Source organism: Myxocyprinus asiaticus, chromosome 9 (genome assembly GCF_019703515.2).
Source record: "Myxocyprinus asiaticus isolate MX2 ecotype Aquarium Trade chromosome 9, UBuf_Myxa_2, whole genome shotgun sequence".
In the NCBI taxonomy this organism is placed as follows: domain Eukaryota; kingdom Metazoa; phylum Chordata; class Actinopteri; order Cypriniformes; family Catostomidae; genus Myxocyprinus; species Myxocyprinus asiaticus.
The window spans coordinates 8,062,518-8,074,226 of NC_059352.1; the positions used below are offsets into that span (position 1 = coordinate 8,062,518).

At 35.6% G+C, this 11,709-nt stretch overlaps 1 protein-coding gene across 3 annotated transcripts in view; it reads left to right on the forward strand.

Annotated features, from left to right (window-relative positions):
• Positions 1–5,797, forward strand: part of LOC127445955 (guanine nucleotide-binding protein G(s) subunit alpha-like) — a 66,095-nt gene extending 60,298 nt beyond the window's left edge. For 2 of the 3 annotated variants that reach the window (XM_051706489.1, XM_051706490.1), the window contains exons 6-12: positions 560–614; positions 2,492–2,565; positions 3,520–3,578; positions 3,905–4,025; positions 4,162–4,292; positions 4,462–4,529; positions 5,518–5,795. In XM_051706489.1, coding sequence (XP_051562449.1) covers positions 560–614; positions 2,492–2,565; positions 3,520–3,578; positions 3,905–4,025; positions 4,162–4,292; positions 4,462–4,529; positions 5,518–5,664 — 655 coding nt within the window. In that variant the 3' untranslated portion in view covers positions 5,665–5,795. Of the gene's footprint in view, positions 1–559; positions 615–2,491; positions 2,566–3,519; positions 3,579–3,904; positions 4,026–4,161; positions 4,293–4,461; positions 4,530–5,517 lie in introns of all 3 variants that reach the window. The other variant, XM_051706491.1, reaches the window with a different exon arrangement.
• The last annotated feature ends 5,912 nt before the right edge of the window (positions 5,798–11,709 follow it).

Here is an 11,709-nt window from a genome sequence, read left to right on the forward strand (position 1 = left end):
TAATATTTTATTAAAAGCACTTGCATTAATTCTTCTGTTAAAATGTATTTTATTTGAGCTGTAAAGTTGTTTAAATTGTAATTTTTACAGCCATTTTAGGGTTTTTAGGGATTGTTGATTGTCATGGCAACGAAGTTGTAACTTTACACAGAAGGTTACTAAGTGATTTTATCACATTAAAATCATGTTACACACATTATGTATGTCTTGTATCTATACTTATGAAATGGTGAGTATTTTAACATTTACAGATTGGCCCCATTCACTTCCATTGTAAGTGCCTCACTGGAGCCCAGATTTTAGCTTTTTTTTTTTTTTTTTTTATAGAAAAGGAAGGGCAAGTCAAAAATAAATTTTGTGCTAATCAATATTATGCGACAAATGCTGTCGATTGGGCTTAACTTGTATTGAGGCAAGAATGTTCCTTTAATAGAATCGTACAGTAAGTGGAATCAGAATCAGAATCATTCAATTCCTTAAGTTTCTCATCCCTACTGGCCAGTATAGAAATCCTGCAGAAATATTGCCATTTTAATGTTGTTTCTCTATTTCTTTTTAGTTTCCTGGATAGGATTGACACTGTGAAACAGAGTGATTATACTCCCACTGATCAGGTATGTGACCAGCAATCCACAAGCTTCTATAGCTATGTTTACATGCACTAATTTTCGTCAATCCAAATAAATTCAATCTGATTGCAGATTCCGAATGTACTTTTTATATGTCCCCTAAACTTTACAATCAGATACAATTATTCGTTTACATGTGCATTATATGTATTCTGAACTGAACTTCTGCGCATGCGAAGAGTGTCATTTTTTGCGTTCTGAAGAAGTGGAGAAAGGCTGAGAAAGTGAGAATGGCACCAAAGTCCGTAAATGGCATTTTTGCTTTGTTGAGATCTAAAAAAATATGCCAGAAAAGCTTTCATCTCATGTTACTCACTCTACTCGGCAAACGAAGAATTAGAAGCAGCATCTAAATCCCTGTCTGATTTAACCATATATTTGCCTCATGCCCATTCCTCCTCCAATCTAACCGCAGGCATCACTGGATGCGAGTACGAAGTAAAGACAGTTAGGTGAGAGTTGTTCCTTGTTGTCCTTAAAGCAGTTTACAGATGTGGAATGGAAACAAAATAATATAGACTTTAAGCAATTGCTGCGGACGGGACGCTATGAAAAAATCACTATGCAAGAATGATGGCGGAACGGAGCATTTAATCATTCAAGAAAAAAAAGGTAGGCTATTTAAAACAGCAAGAGAAGGGATGCTTGCAGTGTTAAATAACTGTCAGAAGAAGAGTTTTACCCTTGTACGATATAAATAGCCTACATCTAAAACCTAAATATAATTATTAATAGGCTATCGATATTTTTGAGGTTTTTTTATTCAGAGCCTATAACTGTGTGTAATTTAACATAAGTTTTGAGGAGGATGTTTAAGCTACTTACTGTTTACTACCACTTTGCATCATCTCTTGTAAAACATATTCTAACATTTACTTTCCTAGTCTGTCACATACTTTCATCACTATGGCAAAGAAGAAATGCTTTAGAAATTATGGTTTCGATATCAGGATGCGAGTGAAGTCGCATACATGCAATGTAACACAGAACGCCATAACCACACCTGCTGCTTAAAGTCCCTGTTAAGAATGACACAATGTTCTTTTTTGCTTTTTGCTGTCATGAAAGAAAATATGTGCCCTGTAGAATATTCAGTGTGAACCCACATACCCTTAATAATGCATTTTGTCATTGTATAAATTAGGTTCCTGTGACTATTATCATGTATAAACATACATATGCACCACTGCTCTGCGCATTGGGAAAGTAGTCAGATTGCAACTAAACATTGGAATCTGACTACAACTCCAATGCACAGAGCAATGGTTTAAAGGATATCTAAAATAATTAGTTTAAAAGAATTAGCCATGGTTTATATGGCTGATATTTTTCTTTTAAACTGATTATTTTAGATCTACACCACCATTTTCAATCGGATGGAAATTTCATTCGGATCCAGCTCAGTCGGATCATTTTTGTGTTTACGTGAAGGCTTTTCAATCCGATTGAACTATCAGTCGGATTAAGAATGGATTATTTGTTTGCATGTAAACATGGCTAATGAAACATGCTTGAAATTGAAGCTGGTCAGTCATTGATTCAGGGTTCCCATGATCATGGAAATATATGGGAATTTATTTTATTTTTTTACCAGGCCTGGAAGAGTTATGGAAATTTGTTCTTAAAATAATGGAAAGTCATGGAAATTTCTTGTTTTGATCAACTATAGAATATGTAATGCTAGAAATTGCTCTAAATGAGTGCAGTTGCTGTAAGTCCTTATTATGGTAATTAATTGATCAAAAGGTGTGGGAACCCTGTTTATTTATGTCTTAAAAAGCATCTGACATTTCATACTTCCATTAAATTTTTTATTAGAAATTTCTTTCCTTATTTTGTCTTCACTTCCTTCCCACTCTCAGGACTTGCTCAGATGCAGAGTTCTGACTTCTGGAATCTTCGAGACAAGATTCCAAGTGGACAAAGTAAATTTTCAGTGAGTTCAACCAGGATTTCATAGTATTTTCTTACAGCCTTTAAAGGATTAGTTCACCCAAAAATGATAATTCTCATAATTTACTCTCCTTTAAGCCATCCCAGATGTGTATGTCTTTCCTTCTTCAGCAGAACTGAAATGAAGATTTTTATAAGCACATTTCTGTATGTTTCACTGTATGTCCATACAATGAAAGTGAATGGGTGCCATGAGGCTGCTGGCTGTTTGATGGTCCAAAAGGCATATTTAGGCAGCATAAAAGTAATCCACACGACTCGATCAATAAATGTCTTCTGAAGCCAATCGATAGGTTTATGTAAGAAACAAATTGATAATTAAAAAGTTTTAACTATAAATCGTTACTTTCTGCCAGCACTGGGATGCTGTTTGAAATTACCTAACTCGCGCGCATTACGTTCTTTCCTCTGTTGTAAACAAAGTGCACGCTTCCGTCTTCTTGCGTGAATGCGCAATCACGCTGTCACGCGACAACTCCGTGATGGGTTGACTTGTAGCAGGAAGCATTTTTTAAAAGTGAATACAATTTTAATTATCCATATATTTTTATACACAAACCTACCTTATTTTTATGCTGCCTAAATATGGCACCCATTCGCTTTCATTGTATGGATATACAGAGCTGAAATGTGCTTTATAAAAATATTCATTTCGCTCTGCTGAAGAAGGAAAAACATACACATCTGGGATGGCTTAAAGGTGAGTCAATTATGGGTGAATTTTCATTTTTGGGTGAACTAACCCTTTAAGAAACTTCTAGATTACAACACGGTTTTACAAAAGACAACCAACATACACTAGAATTGATCTGGCCACAATTACACTCCTAAATATTAAGTGCTTGATGTTGACTCGATACAGAGAACTAGTCCATGTGCCATCATGTCTATGGGCTTATGACTGATGTGCTCTCTCTTTTTTTTTTTTTTTCTCCAGTATGTTTGATGTTGGCGGACAGAGAGATGAACGCAGGAAATGGATCCAGTGTTTTAATGGTAAATGTTGTTGTTTTTTATTACTTAAACTATTAATTAGCAGTTGACCAATATACCTATATCTTGAGAGCAGGGTGGCTGATATATTGCAAGGATATACATAACACAATTTAATGATTCCCAAATGACAAAACTACACAAAATTGCTGAAATTAAACTGATGCTTATTTTTACACCATGTTCACAAGAAGCAATGTTTATTGATCGATCTTAAAGTGACCAAATATCGGACATTGCAATCTATCATTACTACTTGTTGTAATTAAGCATTAACTGTTTTAATGGATTGTTTACTATGTTTAACTTATTATTTCTCCATGTTACAGACGTGACAGCCATCATTTTCGTGGTAGCCAGCAGCAGTTACAACATGGTGCTCAGAGAGGACAATCAGACCAACAGACTCCAGGAGGCACTTAACCTGTTCAAGAATATCTGGAATAACAGGTAACCTCTTATACCTCACACATAAAAAGAAGTGGGTTTAATATGTGTTATTGCAATGTGGTAGGGTTACTTTGTTTTCCTTGGTCTTTTTAATGATTATATACATAAGTATTTTTTGTCTTACCTCACTTTCCAGGTGGCTTCGAACCATTTCTGTCATTCTGTTCCTAAACAAGCAAGACTTGCTGGCTGAGAAGGTTTTGGCGGGTAAATCAAAAATTGAGGATTACTTCCCAGACTTTGCACGCTACACTACACCGGATGATGGTCAGTGAGACAGAAAAACTTACCCTGATTCATTGTTTATGCCTTTCCTTTTGCAATATGCAGGCAACACATTCTTATTTTAACAAAAAGCTGAAACTCTCTGTAGTAACTTTGGATATCAAACTATCAGTGCTGTTTGTTAGATCCATCTATTTTCTCTCATTAACAGCAACACCAGAGCCAGGGGAAGATCCACGAGTTACAAGAGCAAAATATTTCATCCGAGACGAGTTCCTGGTGAGTCAAAGAACTAAATGAATTGGTACCGAATTCATCATGGTAACTAATCACTCAGGGTCCAAAATAAAAATTTTGCCACACCTGTCAATAGTGGTAAATTTAACAGCAATCGTTATTTTAACCATTATGATACTGTATTTTGCATTTTATAAAAAAATATACTATATTTTTGGCCAGTATCATTTTCTCTGTAAATGTGGACCCATTGTTACTTTGTTTCTCATATTTTTGTTTTGGAATATTCCACATAGGTGCCGCCACGTAGAATTCTGGATAAATGCAAAAAAAAAAAAAAAGCTTGCATCCCATAAATTTTCCACTGAAACCTCCATTTTATTTACTTACCAAAGCCAGTTTATGTTGCTGTTCTTAAAAGGGGTTGCACGACTACTGATTTTTAATAGTCGGCTTGTCGAATCCCATTGAATTTTATTGTATACTTAAACATCAAACATTGTTATCTCCTTGTAAGCACCTTTTCATTAGAAATGTGCAACAATAGGTAGGCATATGCCGAGCTGTAACGTAGTTAAAAGTTAACGTAAGTGATATTCATCTGGAAAGCACCACCTGATTGGTCAGAGAAACAATAACTCAACCAACTTTAGAGTAATAACTTTTTATTTACTCGCCAAAGCCAATTTACTCGCAGTTCCTGAGAAGTTACGACCAACTTAAGCTTAATTGTTTATGTACTCACCAAAGCCAATTTACTTGCAGTTTCTGTAAAGTAACTGACCAACTTCAGCTTAATTGTTTATTTACTCACCAAAGCCAATTTACTCAGTTCCTGTAAAGTTACAAACCAATTTTAGCGTAATTACCTTTATTTACTTACCAAAGCCAATTTACTCGCAGTTTCTACTAAAGTTATAGACCAACTGAGTGTTCATTTTTGGGCCTGCCGTCACCCATTGCTGTATTTGCTAGACGAATCACTTAATGAACAAACACTCAACGGTTTTGCATTTTTTTCTCCTTACAGAGGATTAGTACAGCGAGTGGCGACGGCCGGCACTACTGCTACCCCCACTTCACCTGCGCCGTGGACACAGAAAACATCCGACGAGTGTTTAACGACTGCAGAGACATCATCCAGCGCATGCACCTACGGCAGTATGAACTCTTGTGATCGCGACTGTGATGACGGGATGCAAACTCACCACCGGAACTTTCTATAGGCCACCTGCCCTTACATCACGCCCCAATATCAAACTGATGAGTCCCCACCTCTTACACATACGCACACAGTGTGTGTGTGTGTGTGTGTGTGTGTATGTGTATATATATGTATATGTATGTATGTGTATATATATATATATATATATATATATATATATATATATATATTATATATATAATGTGCACACTTGTGTGTGTGTATGTGTGTATATATATATATATATATATATATGTATATGTATATATATGTATATGTATATATATATATATATATATATATATATATATATATATATAAACACACATGCATACACACACACAACACATGGCCTTTCTCCATCCTGAGTGACTAGGGGCTGGGGAAAGGGGACGCACTGTGTTACTGATGAAAGCATGGCTGTGATACCTGGCAAAAAGACTTGTTAATACAGCCAAGGACTACCAATGTTAATAAAGAGAGAGGAAAACTAAACATATGAGAGAGGTAGAGGGAGGGGAGGGAGGGGGATAAAAGACGAGTATAAACTGTCCAGGACTGCTCAAACTCAATCTCAAGGGTCTTCTCAAGATGAGGAAGTCATTTCGTACACATACAGACACGTAACGAGTCCAGCTAAACTCTTGACCCGCAGTCCTATGTATGTTACACGTCAAACTGTCTTTTTTTCCGATCGTATGCCTAACACACATTACTTATATTGATGCACAAAACACACACACATGCTGTTCTTATCCTCCACCGTTTTTTGGTCCTTTCGAACGTATAGTGCCTGTGTGAGCCTGGTGTGTCCCACCCCAACCTTTTCACTTTCCCGAAACACACACATCCCACCCCGAAGGTGGACAGAACCCCTTGGAAGAGAGCAAAAAATGATGGGCCGATACATAAAAAAAACAATGTAGAGAAAATTGTTTCCTTTTTTCTGCAAAAAAAAAAAAAAAAAAAAAAGAAAAGAAAAGAAAAGCGAAAAGGAGGGTTTGGAGTGGTTTACTGCCCAGGGTTGATTTGCGTGTGGAGCAACGAATGACTTGAACACAAGACCCATCACATGCTGGCTTCTCGAAGAGGCGAGCGCATGCAACGCTAGATTCATGCAGAACAGTGAACTAAACGCAGTGCAAAAAATCCAAACTATATATATACATATTTATATATATGTGTGTGTGTGTATATATGTATATGTATGTATGTATGTGTGTGTGTGTGTGTGTGTGTATATGTATGTATGTATATGTGTGTGTGTGTGGTGTGTGTGTGTGTGTGTGTGTGTATATATATATATATATATATATATATATATATATATATATATATATATATATATACACACACACACATGCATACATACACACACAGTGTGTGTGTGTGTGTGTGTGTGTGTATGTGTATATATATATATATATATATATATATATATATATATATATATATATATATATATATATATATATATACACACACACACACATGCATACATACACACACAGTGTGTGTGTGTGTGTGTGTGTGTGTGTGTGTATATATATATATATATATATATATATATATATATATATATATATATATATATATATATATATATTTTCCTGTAATAATACAAACTTTTTCTGTTTGTTGGTTTTCCCAGTTGTGTGTTGGTGAGTGCAAAGATGCACCATTTTAAATCTCCTGTTTTTCCAAAAACTCCTCTTCCCTTTTGTTCTCCGTGTGTCTCATTCGTCCTCCTCCCCATCTCTTTCTGTCTACTCCCTGCTGCAAAAATCTTGCACACTGACACATGGGGACTTCATCAAACCGAGGGCAAGACGAAAGTTACGATGCGAGACAGAAGGACGTCTATCGGATGGTGTAGTCGCTCTCTGACCCCTCCTCCCTTCCCTTCCTCTCCCCTTTAGCCTGGCTTTTTTTGGTCTGTCTTTTGATTTCTCTGCTGGATCATTATTATTCTTGTACAGACTGTAAAATGTATTATTTTGTACAACTTTATTGAAGAAAATAAGTAACTTGTAGAAGCTCCCTGTGCCTTGATCACGACTGTACGTGTAAAATGAGCTAAGATGTAAGTAAGATATGTTTCATTGCGCTGTTCGGCTCTGCCCTGCCTCTGTCAATTCCCGTGAACTCTGATCCCGCCCTGTTTTGCCTGTCACTCATCAGACTCTGGGTGGAAGTTGCCTGTTTGTGCAGATTTGAACCGGCCTCCCCAATCACAAGACAAAAACTCAACCATTGTAGGAAAAAGCGCGACACTAGTCGGATCAGCGACTAAGTGCAACATTTAGCGGCACATCCGTGGAGTTCGGGGGAGCTGCTGTCTGTCGCGTTTTTTGTTTTTCCCTCAATTTTTTTATTTTCATTTGTTCATCCTGCCTATGGTTATATTTTACATTCAAGACGAAACACCTGATGCTGTGTAGTACAAAGCAAGAAACATTATATACGGTATATATAAATATATATTTATATGTGTAAATATATTATTTATATATATTTGTTTGCTTTTTACAGGTTTTCTCTGCCTTTTGTGTCAGCAACTATAGTTGACATTTTTAGAAGCAGGGCGTGGGGCGTTTTTTTTTTTATTTTTTTTTTTTTAGCTTTAACTCTGTTGAAAGAGAAAGTAATCCAAATGCAAAAACATTGCTGTCTCTTCGTTAAAAAAAACCCAAACGCCTTTGCTAAAGAGTAAAATCTGTCCATGTATTAAGTGTACAAATTGTTTTGATAGCTGCACAGTCAGATATGGGTTAATATCCCCCCTCCCATGGTATTCATGTTTATTTCTTTATATTAAACAAAAGCTGCTCTACAAACTGACATACTAACAAAAGAGGCCGCCCATCACCGGACGATGACCAATTGTAACCCTTCTCTGTACCACAACTTCCTGCTACCCTATCACATGAAAGCAGGGGCCAGCTTTTGGTGCTCTAATTGTCCACTTTGTTACACAAACAAAGTATTTATTTTATTTTAATTTATTTGTCATTTTATACTTTTTCCAAAATGCCATAATTTGAATCAAAAAAAACTCTAACGTCTTGACCGGTCTGATCCGGTTGTGTTTTCTGCAAAATGTGGTACAGGTGTTATCAAATATATATATATATATATATATATATATATAATTTATTATTATTTTTGGTTAGGGGCATGGGGTGGGGTGAATGGAGATGTTAAGCTATGACATTTTAGTATGTTTACTTTTTTTTTTTTTTTCCTTCTATTTTTTTTTCTAGTTCAGACTCGCTGCAGCAATAAGTGAGTGAGATTTGAGTACCAAACGCCCCCTTGCCTGACTCTGTCTCTATAAGAAGTGTTTTCAGTGTATATGTTGCTTTTTTCCATGTCTCACACTTATTGTACATTTTGTACAAAAATTCAAATTACAGCAGTAAAAGAAGAGTGTAACACTGTCTGAGTCGCACACATGCACATACACTCTTTTCACAAGGCTAACTCTGTTTTTGGCCCAAATCAAACTATAAAGGATAATGTAGTTGCTCTTACCGTGATGGTGGTTCTTAAAGGTCTAACATACAATTGCATAATTTGTCATTTAAATCGTCAGATTCAACAGTATAGCATTTCCTACTATGATTTCAGGAAATCATTTGGCCTGTAACTGTGGCTAGGCACATGGCTGATCACAATATATGAACAACATTGCATGTATTGCAGGAATATTAAGGATTGTTTTCCAGCATGGATGAACAAATATTGAGCCCATGTTACAATGGTGCACTCCACATATTCTACAATGAATAATATATAATCTTATGATGGATACATCTTTAGTTTCTAATGTTTTTAGGAGTAAATAAGTCACTGTTGATGTATGTTTACTTTGAAAGTCCCTAGACTGGAAGAGTACAATGTTTAAAGCAAAAGTTAAAGGAATATTCCGGGTTCAATACAAGTTAAAATCAATCGACAGCATTTGTGGCATAATGTTGATTAACACCAAAAAAAAAAAAGTTTGACTCGTCCCTCGTTTTCTTAAAAAAAGCAAAAATCTGGATTCCAGTGAGGCACTTACAATGGAAGTGAATGGGGCCAATTCGTAAATGTTAAAATACCGTTTCAAACATATAGCCATAAAGACGTAAACAATATGCATGTTAAAATTGATTTTAGTGTGATAAAATCACTTACCTTTTTTTATATAAAAATGTATATAACTTCATTGTTATGACATATAAAATAAAACCCTAAACAACCGTAAAAACCTTGATTTAATCAACTTTACAGCTCAAATAATACATGCGTTTTAGCAGAAAAATGAATGCAATTGCTTTAATAAAATTATAAGCTTCACATTTCTGCCTTTAAACCCTCTAAAAATTGGCCCCATTCACTTCTATTGTAAATGCCTCACTGTAACCTCGATTTTTGCTTTTTAAAAGAAAATGAGGGACGAGTCTAAATAATTTTTTGTGGCAAACAACATTATGCCACAAATGCTGTTGATTGAGCTTGTGTTAAACCCGGAATATTCCTTTAATACCTTATTTTGTCTATTTTAAAGTTACAATTGCAGGCATCAGTTGGTTTGTATCAATGTAGAAACAAGCATCTTTAGCAGAGGAGAGTCTTCTATATTTTCTAGGTTCTTTTGTTTTGAGTATGTGTTTATAGCTTCCTGATCAATAGGTTACCACTTTTAATAGGATATGAATCCGCTTAAGCCATCTGGTACACATTGCACTTTATGACATTTGTGTTAAAATGTGTTTTTATGCTCTTCACAACCAAAGCAAAATAAGATATATATATATTTTTATTATTAAAAGTAACAACGCAGTGCTTATCCCATCAAAAACGAAAGGTATTATCATCATCAATTGTTCCTTTACATAATCAAGCCACAGAGATAAGAGTGTCTCCCCCCCCCACACACATGCAATATGATGTTGACTACATAATGAATATGTGAATTCATTTAGTTAAAAACAGAAGGGTGGATTGCCCACAAAACAAAATATGTTCTCGTAAATGCAAAAGACTAAATCATATTTAAGTTTCAGTCTTGCTTCTGAAATCTGTTGACATTCCAATGGGTCTTAAACATTCGCAATCAAGAAATCCATAATATAAAGTTTACATTTGACTGTACCACATGAAAATTGCTGATGGTCTGTGCTAATGTGCGAAGGAGTCATTTCAAAGGTTTCAAGTGCCTTTTAAGTATTATGTAGTACTATTTATATTATTTTCATTCAGCTGAGTATTGAGCCACTATTATTATTAATTCAAAGAATATGGGAGTGGTTTCAAGTACATTTAATTTTATTTATAATTTTAACTAGATTCTGCACATATCAGTATCATATCATATTAATGCATGCCATCAGAGGTGTTTGCAAATGGTTTCAAAATGACAAAACTAGTTAGAAACTCATAGTATACTAGATAATAATCTGCACAGTCCAAAATGATTTAATGTTGCCTTTTTTAAATGTTATATCTGTTTATGCTATGTCACAAAAAGGTTTGTAATTTAGGAGGTCGAAGTAGAATCCATCAGAGTATTTAGCAGAGACGGACCACTTCTATTAAAATAAATGGGAGAAATCGGACCGGCCAACGGATGCAGAAAAAGAAGTCCCGCCTTACAGGTAAAAGAGCCAATCTCCTTTTAGATGCAGACATCACCTGTCAATCAACTCGAGAACGCGCATGCGAAGTAGCTGAACCAACCTGGAAAATGTTTTTTCGACTCTCCATTTATGATAGCAATGTTGTCAGATTTAACTCCTGGTTTGAAATCTGTTCTTTGATCGTAATGTTGGCAAACCGTTTTGGAGATTTCGGTGTTTCCCTGTAGAAGTAGATAGGAGCTGCAATTTTATGCCTCTTGCTTGCAGAAACAAGAAAATAACTGCCCCGCCTGCGCGGCAGCCAAAGTGACATTAGCAAGTCAGTCCACTCGGCGGCTATTTTTGGAACGCTCTCGGGCAGGCTGGGCAGCTATTTTTTCTGTGTGAACAAGAT